We start from the raw sequence: 15,968 nt of genomic DNA on the forward strand, positions 1-15,968 counted from the left end.
TCACGGGGCACCCCTGGTCTGCCGGTCTGCTGCCAGCCTTCTAGAGGGGCAGGTAGGAGGAGAGGGGGCGACTCAGGGGCCGGGGACCTGGACAGAAGCAGCAGGCAGTGTTGGGCTGGGCCGCCCAGGCCCACCCCGGCCTACCTCCCGTGTGCTGGGCAGGGACAGGAAGGGCCGCAGTCCCGGCGGAGGAGGCCCCAGGCAGACGTCCTCAAAGGCGGCGCGGCCGTGCATCACTCGCTGGCTGGCCCCGGGACGGCTGGGCAGGGGCCCCCGTGCCGAGTGCACAGCTTCTCCTGGAAAGGCAAACAGGGCAAGAAAAGTCCCTTGAAGCCCAGCTTGGAAAAAGACTTTCCTACGGCTTTCCCCCGTGCCTTGGGCAGCCATGTACCAGCTCTGGGTTGGCAGGCGGCGGACAGGATGTGTGGCCTGGTCAGGGGTGGATCTTTGTCCTGGGCATTTCCTTGGGGCCTGCCCAGGTGTAGACAGAGGTATGCAGACAACACAGTGTGAACAGGGCAGCGTGGACAGGCCAGCGTGACAGGGCAGCGTGGACAGGCCATCCAGTATGCTGTCCACCTGCGTCCTCCTCACGGGACGTGGCGCTCACGCCTGTCGACGCCTTCTGCCCATCCTGGGGTCAGCGCCATTTCACTGCCGCCCTGAGCTCAGGGGTCTCCCCTCCAGCCTCTGCCACAGAGGCGTGGCTGTCAGCCCGGGGCCGGCAGGGACACAGGCCGGCTCGGCCCTGCAAGGCAAAGCAGCCTCTTCTCAGCCCTGCCCGAGGGGCGGCTCCTCTCGCCAGGCCGTGCACAGCATGTGTGGCATGAGACTGTGGTGGGGTTGGGAAGGTGGCTCAGTGGTAGAGTGTTTGCCTCGCATGCAAGAAGTCTTGGGTTCGATTCCTCAGCACCACAGAAGCAGAAAAAGCCTTAAGTGTTGCTGTGGCTCAAGTGGTAGAGCGCTTGCCCTGAGCGGAAGAGCTGAGGGACAGCGCCCAGGCCCAGAGTTCAAGCCCCACGACCGACAAAAAAAAAAAAAAAAGAAACCGCAGGAGTTACCACTCCTGGCCCGGGCAACAGCCAAGAGACCCCGAGAACAGCAGAGGCCTGGTGGTCTGCGAACCCCCATACCTCCTCCTCCGGCCCCTCTTCTCCCAGGGCTCTAGGGTGTGTGGACAGGGGCTGAGCCTGATGGGTAATCGTTGGTACCGAGTCTTTGGGACCCCAACACACCCACCGTGGGGGCTGGGCTCCAGGTGCTCCCGACAGCCCCCGGGGTTCCACACCCCGGTGGGGTGAGGCACGAGGGGCCTGTGGGACCGGGGCGCACAGTGAGTCGAGGGGTCTTCTGTCTGCACGCAGGACGGGCTGCGGTGCGGAGTCCGGTCTGCAGGGAGCGGGCCCTGAAGGCCTCCAAATTACAGGTGGAGAATTATCTCTCTCAGAGGTGTCTTAATTTCATCTTATGGTGCATTATAAAAGCCTCTGCTTCAGCAAGGACATTCGGCATCAGTGTCCTTCCCCGTCAGCTTTGCTGTCCCCTGCACCCGATGTCCTGGGCAGTGACTGGGAACGCTGCTGATGGCACGCTTTCTAACAGAGCGCCAGCCGCTCCACGCAGCGGGCTGCGGCGCGGGCCCCAGCCGCTCTCCAACACACAGGGAGGAAGCAGCTCTCTCCACACCCCAGTGGCTTGGCCTGCATCAGGGTGACCACGTCCGTGCTCCAGGGTCGTGGCAGGGTGACCATGTCCATGCTCCCGGGTCATGGCAGGGTGATCACGTCCATCCTCCAGGGTCGTGGCAGGGTGACCACGTCCATCCTCCAGGGTCGTGGCAGGGTGACCACGTCCATCCTCCAGGGTCGTGGCAGGGTCACCACGTCCATCCTCCAGGGTCGTGGCAGGGTGACCACGTCCATCCTCCAGGGTCGTGGCAGGGTCACCATGTCCATCCTCCAGGGTCGTGGCAGGGTGACCACGTCCGTGCTTCCAGCTTTGTACAGGTTAATGGGAGGTAAGTCTTGAAGATTTGTCTGCTAGGCTGGCTTTGAACCATGATCCTCAGACCTCAGCCACCTGAGGCGCTGGGATGACAGGCGTGGGCCTCTGGTGCCCATTGTTGGGAAGCCTTTCTGGCACGAGAATAAATGTCTATCACTGTGAACCTCCTCCTGAAAATAACCACTGCCTTCTATGGGGTCCAAGTCGGGGCAAGCTTGCCGGCAGATCTGGTGAAGTCACGGGGAAAAGGCCGGCACTACTGCACTGTGGCTTCCAAGAAACAGAGCCACGGAACATCACCGTCAGCCATGTCTGCTCTGTGGGTCACCGTCAGCCATGTCTGCTCTGTGGAGGACACGGAACCAGGAATAGGCGCCGCCAACGTTTACCCCACAGAGCGCAGAGAACAGCAGAGAACGGGGCCCTGCTCTGGCCACTCCTGGGCTTTCACCACACCACGGAGCCCATCGGGGAGAGGCGCAAGTGCGAGGGGTGCCGTCCCCGCCAGGCCCTGGCGCCACCTGGCGGGCCCCCAGCTCCCAGAACGCTGATGCTGGAGCCTCTGACACGTCCCTTCCTTTGGGGAGGTTGCCTCTTCTCCTAAGCTCTGGCCCAGCCAGTTCCTTGAGCACACCAGCCCTGCAGGCAGGGCGGTGCTGGCGCGGTGCTGGCGAGGCCCGCAGGCAGGGCTGTGCTGGCGAGGTGCTGGCGAAGCCCGCAGGCAGAGAGGTGCTGGCGAGGTGCTGGCGAGGCCCGCAGGCAGGGAGGGGCTGGCGAGGTGCTGGCGAGGCCCGCAGGCAGGGAGGTGCTGGTGAGGCCTGCAGGCAGGGCGGTGCTGGCGAGGTGCTGGCGAGGCCCGCAGGCAGGGTGGTGCTGGTGAGGCCCGCAGGCAGGGCGGTGCTGGCGCGGTGCTGGCGAGGTGCTGGCGAGGCCGCGGACCGGCGCGATGCTGGCGAGGCCTGCCCCCTTGCCCCCTCTGCTCTTTCGCTGACACCCATTCTCCGGGGTGGCCCTGCGGTGGCGGCCAGCCTGGGGTGAGCTGGCCCCTCTCTCCTTATTCCCTGACCACTCCTGGGGATGCGAGGCCCACTACCACGCTGTTGGAACGTGGTCCCTAAGCCGCTTCCCTCCCTCCGCACGCCCAGCTCTGCAGGCCCAGCCCGGACACACAGGGGCCACTTCCAAATGCTGGAGGAACCAATCATCCCGTGGGTTACCAGGGAGCCACTCAAGCCAAAGGCTCCCCCCCAATCCTCACCTGGGGGGAGCAGGTCACCTGCCACCTGGAGGGGGGCTGTGGGGTCCTGTATGGACTGGAGGGGGGCTGTGGGGTCCTGTGTGGATTGGAGGGGGCTGTGGGGTCCTGTGTGGACTGGAGGGGGCTGTGGGGTCCTGTGTGGACTGGAGGGGGCTGTGGGGTCCTGTGTGGACTGGAGGAGGCTGTGGCTCCTGTGTGGATTGGAGGGGGGCTGTGGGGTCTTGTGTGGACTGGAGGGAGGGCTGTGGGTTCTGGTGTGGGCTCTGGGCAGCCTGACCTCCCGGGAAGGAAATGTCAGTTAATTATCTTTTTACAGCCAAGCCAATTAGACTCCCTAATCACCTGTGTAGGACACTGAGGAGGAAGGTGGGGAAATCTCCAGAATAAACAAGGCTGTGAAGTGGCCGTGGCTCAGGACTCATGAAGAGGAACACAAGCCGCAGGCAAAGTGCTTCTTCATGTAAGTGAATTCAGGAAATAAAACGTTACTGGTCCTGAGGGGCAGGGCAGCCTCGTTTGGAGGTGACCAGACACACTGCATTAGTCTTTAGGGGGACTCCATTAGCCAGGGAGACGAGGGCGGGAAGGATGCCCTGGGGAGCTGGTCCTGAGGGGTGGCTCCAAGCACCGCTGCTCTCATAATGAGGAGGGGGAGGGGCTCGGTGACCCGAGGGTCACCCCTCCAGGCTGTCCTCCGGCTGCTGGCCCTCCACCTGTCCCGAGTATCCAGGCCAGTCTTGTCCTCTAGCTGCTGTGGTCCCAGCTGGAGAGGAAGGTCTGCCATCAGCCTATGGCCAGCAGGGCTGTCCTCTGTCCTCTGTGCTGGCCTCCCCACAGGCCTCCCCGCACCGTTCTGAGCCAGCGCTGCGGGACCAGCAGAGATGGGGTCCAGGAGATGGAGAAGCCCTGGGTCCTCCAGGGCTCAGCCAGGCACTTCCCGTGTGGCCTTTGCACCTTCTCTGTACATGTCCAGCTCTGGCCAAGGGCTCACCCTGTTCTGCAGGTCCCGTGGCCCACGGGGCCACTTCCACTGGCGTAAAGCAGCAAGCGAGTCCCGTCTGAGGAATGCCCCAAGCTGTGCCTGTGCGCTCTGCCTCCGGTCCTGTCTCAAGGTCACACCATCTGACCTGGGTCAGACACTGTGCCACACTTCCACGGTGTGGAAGAGAACCGCTCATCCCAAACTGCTCCCCTGCCGAACCGCTCATCCCGAACCGCTCCCCTGCCGTGCTCCACCTGGGCCAGGTCCAATTAGGATTTTTATCAAGGAATTTCAAAAGTCTGATTTCCAAAGTCGTGGGGGAGAGGTCTCTCTGTGAGAGCCCGAGCCAGGGGGCTGGGCAGCGGCCGCTCTGCCTGACTGTTGCGCTCTGCCTCAGGTTCTCTGATGGGCCGAGGGGTGGGTGGTCCAGGCCACGGCAGCTCCGTGGTCTGGACGCTGAGGAGCTGAGCTGTGGGTGGCCGGAGCCTGTCCCCGGCCTGCCCCACGCTCCCAGTCAGGAGGGGCCCAGGATGGATTTGAAGCAAAGCTACCACACTGCGTGTCACGCGCTTTCAGACAGGTTAACCACCAGGGCCCTGAGCTCCTGCCTACACCAGAGATGGCTGGAGACCCGTTCTGAGCTGCCACACCAGGCCGCCGGCCTGGGCGCACAGCCGCTCCACGCCTGCCTTCTGGACCGCGGTGTCTGAACGCCAAAGCCAGGGATCCTGTTGGCAAACTTCCAAGACTGGGCTAAGCTAGGGATCTTCCCGAGCCTGCTTCGGACACCCCATTGCCTCCTGGCTCTGGGAGTTGCCCTCAGCAAGCTGTGTGTGCGCAGCAGGGCTGAGCAAGGCTGGGCTGCAGGGCCTGGGCTCCCCGACCCCACCCACCTGCGGCCCCTCCTTGCTCTCACTAAGTTCTTCCTGCGGCAGCCAGCCTGCGTGGCGGAAGAGAGAAAGAATGGGTGCGGCCTGAGGGGGCAGGTGGGGTGACCGGTGTGAGAGGGAGAGCGGGGCTTGGACCGAGATCACAGGAAGCATCCTGGCTGATTTAGAGAGAGATGCCAACGACACACAGGTGGCCACACCTGGGTTCCAGACGAGGGGTCCTCAAGGAGCAGAAATATGCTCAGAAGGCCCCAGGCCATGGCCAGAGACGAGCAGATGACCATGGGAAAGCCAGAGGTGCCACATTGGTCAAGACCACCTCATCAGTTCCAGAGAGAGCAGACGGGCTGATGAGAACTCATCCATGCAGACAGCCAGCAAGGCAGAAGCTGATGGGCATGGGTCCAACGACGGTGGGTGGATTTTTCTTTTTGGGTCCGGTTGTGGGGCTTGAACTCTGGGCCTGGGCGCTGTCCCTCAGCTCTTCAGCTCAAGGCTAGCGCTCTACCACTTGAGCCACAGCGCCACTTCCAGCTTTTTTCTTTTTGCTTATGTGGTGCCTCATGCATGCAAGGCAAGCGCTCTACCACTGAGCCACCTTCCCAGCCCTGGTGGGTGGCTTTTATCCAGAGTCAGACCCCATCCAGAATAAAGGCTCCATCCAGAATCAGACCCCATCCAGAGTCAGACCCCATCCAGAATAAAGGCTCCATCCAGAACTTCCCAAGAACTTGCTATACCATGTAGTACTGCTATACCATGGTCCAAGGGGGGAACACCTCAGCTTGGACCCCATCCAGAGCTAATCTCATGGCTACCCCTGTGATATCCTTACTGTCAAGATATGAGTGGTCAAACCCACATTGCACGGAGCGGTCATCCTGCTCTTCTGCACATGGAGTGGTCGTCCTGCTCTTCTGCACAGGGAGCGGTCATCCTGCTCTTCTGCACACACAGCGGTCATCCTGCTCTTCTGCACAGGGAGCGGTCATCCTGCTCTTCTGCACAGGGAGTGGTCATCCTGCTCTTCTGCACAGGGAGCGGTCATCCTGCTCTTCTGCACACGCAGCGGTCATCCTGCTCTTCTGCACAGGGAGCGGTCATCCTGCTCTTCTGCACAGGGAGTGGTCGTCCTGCTCTTCTGCACACGCAGCGGTCATCCTGCTCTTCTGCACAGGGAGCGGTCGTCCTGCTCTTCTGCACACGCAGCGGTCATCCTGCTCTTCTGCACACGCAGCGGTCATCCTGCTCTTCTGCACAGGCAGCGGTCGTCCTGCTCTTCTGCACACGGAGCGGTCATCCTGCTCTCCTGCACACGCAGCGGTCATCCTGCTCTTCTGCACACACAGCAGTCGTCCTGCTCTTCTGCACACGCAGTGGTCATCCTGCTCTTCTGCACACGCAGCGGTCATCCTGCTCTTCTGCACACGGAGCGGTCATCCTGCTCTCCTGCACACACAGGGGTCATCCTGCTCTTCTGCACACGGAGCGGTCATCCTGCTCTCCTGACACTCAGCGGTCTTCCTGCTCTCCTGACACTCAGCGGTCATCCTGCTCTCCTGCACACGCAGCGGTCATCCTGCTCTTCTGCACACGCAGTGGTCATCCTGCTCTTCTGCACACGCAGCGGTCATCCAGCTCTCCTGCACACACAGCGGTCATCCTGCTCTTCTGCACACGGAGCGGTCATCCTGCTCTCCTGACACTCAGCGGTCATCCTGCTCTCCTGACACTCAGCGGTCATCCTGCTCTCCTGCAACACAGCGGTCATCCTGCTCTTCTGCACACGCAGCGGTCGTCCTGCTCTCCTGCACACGCAGCAGTCATCCTGCTCTTCTGCACATGCAGCGGTCATCATGCTCTTTTGCACACGCAGCGGTCATCCTGCTCTCCTGCACACACAGCGGTCATCCTGCTCTTCTGCACAGGGAGCGGTCATCCTGCTCTCCTGTACATGCAGTGGTCATCCTGCTCTTCTGCACACGCAGTGGTCGTCCTGCTCTTCTGCACACGCAGCGGTCATCCTGCTCTTCTGCACAGGGAGCGGTCATCCTGCTCTTCTGCACACAGAGCAGTCGTCCTGCTCTCCTGCACACGCAGCAGTCATCCTGCTCTTCTGCACACACAGCGGTCATCCTGCTCTTCTGCACAGGGAGCGGTCATCCTGCTCTCCTGCACACGCAGCAGTCGTCCTGCTCTTCTGCACACGCAGTGGTCGTCCTGCTCTTCTGCACATGCAGCGGTCATCCTGCTCTCCTGCACAGGGAGCGGTCGTCCTGCTCTTCTGCACACGCAGCGGTCATCCTGCTCTTCTGCACACGCAGCGGTCATCCTGCTCTTCTGCACACGCAGCGGTCATCCTGCTCTTCTGCACACGCAGTGGTCGTCCTGCTCTTCTGCACACGCAGCGGTCATCCTGCTCTTCTGCACAGGGAGCGGTCATCCTGCTCTTCTGCACACAGAGCAGTCGTCCTGCTCTCCTGCACACGCAGCAGTCATCCTGCTCTTCTGCACACACAGCGGTCATCCTGCTCTTCTGCACAGGGAGCGGTCATCCTGCTCTCCTGCACACGCAGCAGTCGTCCTGCTCTTCTGCACACGCAGTGGTCGTCCTGCTCTTCTGCACATGCAGCGGTCATCCTGCTCTCCTGCACAGGGAGCGGTCGTCCTGCTCTTCTGCACACGCAGCGGTCATCCTGCTCTTCTGCACACGCAGCGGTCATCCTGCTCTTCTGCACACGCAGCGGTCATCCTGCTCTTCTGCACACGCAGCGGTCATCCTGCTCTTCTGCACACGCAGCGGTCATCCTGCTCTTCTGCACACAGAGTGGTCATCCTGCTCTTCTGCATAGGGAGCGGTCATCCTGCTCTTCTGCACACAGAGTGGTCATCCTGCTCTTCTGCACATGCAGTGGTCATCCTGCTCTTCTGCACAGGGAGTGGTCATCCTGCTCTTCTGCACACGCAGCGGTCGTCCTGCTATTCTGCACAGGGATTGGTCATCCTGCTCTTCTGTACACGCAGTGGTCGTCCTGCTGTTCTGCACAGGGAATGGTCATCCTGCTCTTCTGCACAGGGAGCGGTCATCCTGCTCTTCTGCACACGCAGCGGTCGTCCTGCTGTTCTGCACAGGGATCGGTCATCCTGCTCTTCTGCACACACAGCGGTCATCCTGCTCTTCTGCACATGCAGCAGTCATCCTGCTCTTCTGCACAGGGAGCGATCGTCCTGCTCTTCTGCACAGGGAGCAGTCATCCTGCTCTTCTGCACATGCAGCGGTTATCCTGCTCTTCTGCACACGCAGTGGTCATCCTGCTCTTCTGCACACGCAGCAGTTGTCCTGCTCTTCTGCACACACAGTGGTCATCCTGCTCTTCTGCACAGGGAGCGGTCATCCTGCTCTTCTGCACATGCAGCGGTCGTCCTGCTCTTCTTCACAGGGAGTGGTCATCCTGCTCTTCTGCACATTGAGCGGTCATCCTGCTCTCCTGTACATGCAGTGGTCATCCTGCTCTCCTGTACATGCAGTGGTCATCCTGCTTTTCTGCACATGCAGCAGTCGTCCTGCTCTTCTGCACACGCAGCGGTCATCCTGCTCTTCTGCACAGGGAGTGGTCATCCTGCTCTTTTGCACATGCAGCGGTCATCCTGCTCTTCTGCACTCTGAGCAGTCATAATGTGCACTGAGTTGGGCGCCAGTGGCTCACGCCTGTAATCCTAGCTACTCAAGGATGCTGAGGTCTGAGGATCATGGTTCAAAGCCAGCCTGGGCAGGAAAGTCCTGAGATCTCATCTCCAATAAACCACCAGAAAACTGGAAGTGGCGCTGTGGCTCAAGCGATAGAGTGCTCTCCTTAAGCTGAAGAGCGGAGGGACAGCTCCCAGGCCCAGAGTTCAAGCCCCATAACTGACAAAAATAAGTGCACTGAGAAGTTGTCACGCACACTGAGAGGTCATCATGTGCACTGAGAGGTCGTCACGTGCACTGAGAGGTTGTCACGTGCACTGAGAGGTCATCAGGCGCACTGAGAGGTGGTCACGTGCACTGAGAGGTCATCAGGCGCACTGAGAGGTCGTCACGCTCACTGAGAGGTCATCACGTGCGCTGAGAGGTCATCAGGCGCGCTGAGAGGTCGTCATCCACACTGAGAGGTCGTCAGGCTCACTGAGGGGTCGTCAGGTGCACTGAGAGGTCGTCATGCTCACTGAGAGGTCGTCAGGTGCACTGAGAGGTCATCACATGCACTGAGAGGTCGTCACGTGTACTGAGAGGTCGTCACATGCGCTGAGAGGTTGTCACACTCACTGAGAGGTCGTCATGTGCACTGAGAGGTCGTCACGCTCACTGAGAGGTCGTCACGTGTGCTGAGAGGTCCTCAAGTGCGCTGAGAGGTCATCAGGTGCACTGAGAGGTCATCAGGTGCACTGAGAGGTCGTCACGCTCACTGAGAGGTCGTCACGTGCACTGAGAGGTCGTCACGCTCACTGAGAGGTCGTCACGTGTGCTGAGAGGTCCTCAAGTGCGCTGAGAGGTCATCAGGTGCACTGAGAGGTCGTCATGCTCACTGAGAGGTCGTCAGGCCCACTGAGAGGTCGTCAGGCACACTGAGAGGTCGTCAGGCACACTGAGAGGTCGTCAGGCGCACTGAGAGGTCGTCAGGCACACTGAGAGGTGGTCACGCGCACTGAGAGGTCATCAGGCGTGCTGAGAGGTCGTCATCCACACTGAGAGGTCGTCAGGCTCACTGAGAGGTCGTCAGGTGCACTGAGAGGTCATCATGCTCACTGAGAGGTCGTCAGGCACACTGAGAGGTCATCACGTGCGCTGAGAGGTCGTCACATGTGCTGAGAGGTCGTCACACGCACTGAGAGGTCATCACGCTCACTGAGAGGTCATCACGCGCGCTGAGAGGTCATCAGGCGCGCTGAGAGGTCGTCAGGCTCGCTGAGAGGTCGTCAGGCGCACTGAGAGGTCATCACGTGCGCTGAGAGGTCGTCACATGTGCTGAGAGGTCGTCACGCGCACTGAGAGGTCGTCACACGCACTGAGAGGTCGTCACGCTCACTGAGAGGTCATCACGCGCGCTGAGAGGTCATCAGGCGCGCTGAGAGGCCATCATCCACACTGAGAGGTTGTCAGGCTCACTGAGAGGTCGTCATCCACACTGAGAGGTCGTCACGTGCACTGAGAGGTCATCAGGTGCGCTGAGAGGTCGTCAGGCGCACTGAGAGGTCATCACACTCGCTGAGAGGTCATCACACGTGCTGAGAGGTCATCAGGCGCGCTAAGAGGTCGTCATGCTCACAGAGAGGTCGTCAGGCGCACTGAGAGGTCGTCACCCGCACTGAGAGGTCATCAGGCGCACTGAGAGGTCGTCAGGCGCACTGAGAGGCCGTCACGCTCACTGAGAGGTTGTCAGGTTCGCAGAGAGGTCGTCAGGCGCACTGAGAGGTCATCAGGCGCGCTGAGAGGTCGTCACGCTCACTGAGAGGCCATCAGGCATGCTGAGAGGTCGTCACGCTCACTGAGAGGTCATCAGGCGTGCTGAGAGATCGTCACGCTCACTGAGAGGTCGTCAGGCGCGCTGAGAGGTCATCAGGTGCGCTGAGAGGTCGTCAGGCGCGCTGAGAGGTCGTCACATGCACTGATAGGTCATCACGCACGCTGAGAGGTCATCAGGTGCACTGAGAGGTCGTCAGGTGCACTGAGAGGTCATCAGGCGCGCTGAGAGGTGGTCACATGCACTGAGAGGTCGTCATGTGCGCTGAGAGGTCATCAGGCGCACTGAGAGGTCATCAGGCGCGCTGAGAGGTGGTCACGTGCGTTGAGAGGTCGTCACGTGCGCTGAGAGGTCATCAGGCGCGCTGAGAGGTCGTCATCCACACTGAGAGGTCATCAGGCTGAGAGGTCGTCACATGCGCTGAGAGGTCGTCACGCTCACTGAGAGGTCGTCACGTGCGCTGAGAGGTCGTCACGCTCACTGAGAGGTCGTCACGCTCACTGAGAGGTCATCACGTGTACTGAGAGGTCGTCAAGTGCGCTGAGAGGTCATCAGGCGCGCTGAGAGGTCGTCAGGCGCACTGAGAGGTCGTCAGGCTCACTGAGAGGTCGTCAGGCGCACTGAGAGGTCATCAGGCGCACTGAGAGGTAGTCAGGCGCACTGAGAGGTCGTCACGTGCACTGAGAGGTCGTCAGGCGCACTGAGAGGTGGTCACGCGCACTGAGAGGTCATCAGGCGCACTGAGAGGTCGTCACGCTCACTGAGAGGTCATCACATGCGCTGAGAGGTCATCAGGCGCGCTGAGAGGTCGTCATCCACACTGAGAGGTCGTCAGGCTCACTGAGAGGTCGTCATGCTCACTGAGAGGTCATCAGGCGCACTGAGAGGTCATCACGTGTGCTGAGAGGTTGTCACATGTGCTGAGAGGTCGTCACGCGCACTGAGAGGTCGTCACGTGTGCTGAGAGGTCATCAGGCGCGCTGAGAGGTCATCACGTGCGCTGAGAGGTCATCAGGCGCGCTGAGAGGTGGTCAGGTGCGCTGAGAGGTCGTCACGTGCGCTGAGAGGTCGTCAGGCGCGCTGAGAGGTCATCAGGCACGCTGAGAGGTCGTCAGGCACGCTGAGACGTGGTCACATGCACTGATAGGTCATCACGCGCGCTGAGAGGTCATCAGGCGCACTGAGAGGTCGTCAGGCACACTAAGAGGTCATCAGGCGCGCTGAGAGGTGGTCACGTGCGCTGAGAGGTGGTCACGTGCGCTGAGAGGTGGTCACGTGCGCTGAGAGGTCATCATGCGCACTGACAGGTCATCATGCGTGCTGAGAGGTCGTCAGGCGCACTGAGAGGTCGTCAGGCGCACTGAGAGGTGGTCACGTGCACTGAGAGGTCATCAGGTGCACTGAGAGGTCGTCACGCGCACTGAGAGGTGGTCACGTGCACTGAGAGGTCGTCAGGCGCGCTGAGAGGTTGTCGGGCGTGCTGAGAGGTCTTCACGCTCACTGAGAGGTCGTCAGGCACGCTGAGAGGTCGTCATGATCACTGAGAGGTCGTCAGGCGCGCTGAGAGGTGGTCACGTGCACTGAGAGGTCCTGGCAGAGCAGGAATTCCACCAATTTGTTGTTACCTGTGGAGCCCACTTTGGTGGCTGGGTCATGGTGACATCAGCCAGAGTCCCCAGTGTGAACTGGCTCTTGTGCTCTGTGGCGGGACCTTGGGGAACGCTTTGAGAGGCCCCTTCCCTGTGTGGGTCTGGCACTCGCCCTTCAGGGGACTGGCTGGGGCCGTTACTCCTGAGACGCTCTGATTGCCTCAGGCTGGCCACAGCCCCTCCCCGTGGTCCACCCACCAGGAGCCCACACCTCGGACACACTCACCCCAGCCCTGCAGCTTCCCTCCTGGCCCACGTCCAGACCAGGGTGTCCACCTGCTCACTGCTGCTGGGGGTCAACAGAGGCACCGGCGCGCAGCCATGTCTGCTTTATACCTGCCCATAAGGCGCTCACAAGCCCCTGGGACCCTGAGCCCACAGAGCACTCCTTTACTGTGTTTGCGCTTCCCCTCCCCCTGCATGGGCCTTCTCCATCGATGCAGAACCGGCCTCCACCACCCCTGGTGCTCCACACCACTCTGAGGGCCCCGCCTTGCTCCCTGTCCCTTGCAGCGTCCCTCAGACAACCCCTCTCCCCTCCTTGGGCCGCACTTGATCAAGGCTTCAGGGCTGGACAGGAGGGAAGAGGAGGAAGAACAGGAGAGCCTTGGAGAAGCGAGACAGCCCAAGGGAGGAGTCAGTGAGATCCAGCTTGTACTCCAAAGAAGAGTAACCTCAAGAAGATGGCCAGACCCCAAAGGAGTGGTGCCACACCTCTCAGACCCAGGGGCCTTTCTTGCCTTCCTCCCCAGGGACCTGCCCGCCCCGGAATCCCGCTTCCCCCACCGTTTTGGAATAGGAAGTCGTATGACATCTTTATATGCTATGCTTACTTGGACAGTTCTCTGTATGATGATCCCTAGAAAATGATTTATAGTGCAAACTTCCCTTTAAAAATCTGGCTCTACCTTGCTCCTGTGTCATAATTAACCACAGACAATTAGTACTAAAATGTGGTGTCACCCACGAGGCAGTGGAATTTCCAGAAATTCCCGGCTCCACTTGATTAGCAGCTGAGGGCACCTTGATTTTTTAAATCGTCATACAATAACAATTGATTCTTCACAGATCCCAGGTGACACTCAAACCATTGGCTAGCATATGAGAAGGAGCAATCACTGAGACCAATTCACAACATTCACTGCGAGGGTTTTGTGCATTAAAAGAGAAATAATGCAAGCAAGCAAGAAAAAAGGAAAGCAATTTGACCTTCCCTCGCTGCCTGGCTGTTCTAGGCCCCAAAGCCCATTTGCAGGGAATTGTTTGAGCCTCCAACCTGGCACCCACGGTGTCCACCCTGCAGTCACGGGGCCCGGCACCCACATGTCCACCCCGCCATCATCCACACCTGCTGCATGAGTCAATGGGCCCAAATTATGGAGTGAGGCAGACACCCCACCGAGAATCAGGAACACAAAAGGGCTCTGTGCTTTGGGCTGTGGGTGGGAATTACAAAAGGTTAAGAGACTAAATATAAAAACCCTCTGAATATAAAATCAATGTGCTTTGTTACTGAAATCTGGGTGCTGTAATTTATCCAAAGTAGGGTTTGCGATATCTGGCAATCGTCCACGTCTAGGAAATCGTCTTTTCTGCTTGTCGAAATGCAGATTGTCTATTGGAAACTTAAAAACAATTAAACCACTGAGATATTTCATAACAGAATAATGAAATACTGCATTTTGCAATTACGTATTACTGACATTGGGCCTCTGGAAGGAGGGTGTGTTTTCATTCTTTTGCCTATTTGTGTTAGTGAAAAGCAAGTTCTCGAGAGGGCTTGCTTGCTGAATTTCCATGGGGGAAGGATGCCTGAGAGGCCAAGTCCCCGCTGGGGTGGAGGGCTGCGGGCAGCCATGCTACCACCTGTCCAGTACGAAGTCCAGCGCAGCCCAGCCCACTTGGGGTGGCAGGTTCTGGGTGGATCTCAAAGGGGCTGTCTGCTGGTGGGGGAGACGGAAGTTGGGCTGGACTCTGAGCCTCTCTTGTTGACCATGGGGACAGGGTCCCGAGAGGACCCAGTGGCCTCTTGGGGTCCCTACTGCACAGAAGTGTTGCGGTCCTTGGGCAAGGTGGCTGCATCACACCCAAGGCTATGAAATGCGTATGGCCACGGTCTTTTATTTTTGTTGATCATGGGGCTTGAACTCTGGGCCTGGGCGCTTTCTCTGAGCTCTTCAGCTCAAGGCGAGAGCTCTATCCCTTGAGCCATAGTGCCACTTCCAGTTTTCTGGTGGTTCATTGGAGATCAGAGTCTCACGGACTTTCCTGCCTGGGCTGGCTTTGAACTGTGATCCTCAGATCTCAGCCTCCTGAGTAGGTAGGATTACAGGTGTGAGTCACCAGTGCCTGGCTGGCCATGGTCTTTCTGGGCACGGGGTGTGCGTGTGTATGTGTGTGTGCAGGAGCAGAGCCATTCCCACGCTGTGGACTCAGCTTCACTGCCCCAGCTGCCTGCCGGCGTTAGTGCTGGGGAACATGAGCAATGGCCATCAAACGCCCCTCCCCACCTCTGCTTAACTTGAGGTCTGACTCAGGCCTGGCACTTCCCTCTGGGGGGCTCACGGCCCTCACCCCTCTCCCAGAGCACCCCTCCTCCCACATGCCGCGTCTGAGCGGGGACCCCAGGCTGCTATGGAGAAGCTCGACAAGGAGGGACGCAACATCTCCCAGGGCTCCTGGTGGCTGGTGGGCCCCGGCATGACCCGGCCGAGGCCTGCAGGCTCTTGGGAGCATGAAGCCAGCTGAGCACGGGGCACGTGGGCCGGGTGTTCATGGGGCCAGGCTCCTGACCATCAGAGCCTTCCCTATGCACCCATTACTGTAACAGAAGCAGTCCTGGCCAGAGGCTGGGGTACAGGGCCTTGGGCATGGCTACAGAGGGGCCAGCCCGAGTCCCAGGTGCTCCGGGGAGGGGCCTCTGGAGACCCTGACACAGCTCTGCGCCAGCAGAGCCTGGAGGCGTGCTCTGGTGACAGAACTATGACCTGGATTTCCTCCTCGCTGGTAACTGAGCCTGTGCTTTGTAAATTCGTATCCCCATGTGTAAGAACTGCCTCTTCCCCTCACCCCTGCCCCCCGAAACAGGGTGGCAGCTGTGGCCCCTGGGCCCACGGGAGGTACAGGCAGACCGGTGGTAGGTGGCGGAACAGGACGCAGACACTCTGAAGCTCCACCGTGCTCTTTGCTCAAGCAGTGCTAGATCGTCCTCAGTACACAGCCGGTTTGGGTGAAGCTAGTTGCCAGCCTTAGACCACGTCCGGCCTGCTGGAGAATGGATCTGTCCTGGTCTCTGCGTGGATCCTGGGGTGTGCTGGTATCTATGAATGGCTCCTGGGATGCCCTGGTCTCTGTCTTGCGTAGTTCCTAGGATATTCTGGTCTCTGTGCATGGTTCCTCCTGTGTCCTGGTCTCTGTGTGTGGTTCTTGGGATGTCCTGATCTCTGTCTGTGTGTGGCTCCTGCGGTGCCGTCTCTGTCTATGCATGGTTCCTGGGGTGTCCTGGTCTCTGTCTGTGAGTGGTTTCTGGGGTGTCCTGGTCTCTGTCTGTCTGTCAGTGGTTCCTGGGGTGTCCCGGTGTCTGTCTGTGAGTGGTTCCTGGGGTGTCCCGGTGTCTGTCTGTGAGTGGTTCCTGGGGTGTCCCGGTGTCTGTCTGTCTGTGAGTGGTTCCTGGGGTGTCCCGGT

The 15,968-nt window shown here is 59.8% G+C and overlaps 1 protein-coding gene across 1 annotated transcript in view; it reads right to left on the reverse strand.

The window, feature by feature from the left end:
• Positions 1–11,206: 11,206 nt before the first annotated feature.
• Morn1 (MORN repeat containing 1) overlaps positions 11,207–15,968 on the reverse strand; it is a 45,905-nt gene continuing 41,143 nt past the window's right edge. The window contains exons 9-11 of the mRNA XM_013031468.1: positions 12,274–12,334; positions 12,057–12,155; positions 11,207–11,255 (exon numbers count right to left, since the gene is read on the reverse strand). Coding sequence (XP_012886922.1) covers positions 11,207–11,255; positions 12,057–12,155; positions 12,274–12,334 — 209 coding nt within the window. The remainder of the gene's footprint in view (positions 11,256–12,056; positions 12,156–12,273; positions 12,335–15,968) is intronic.

This window comes from Dipodomys ordii, unplaced genomic scaffold, assembly GCF_000151885.1.
Source record: "Dipodomys ordii isolate 6190 unplaced genomic scaffold, Dord_2.0 Scaffold6, whole genome shotgun sequence".
NCBI lineage: Eukaryota > Metazoa > Chordata > Mammalia > Rodentia > Heteromyidae > Dipodomys > Dipodomys ordii.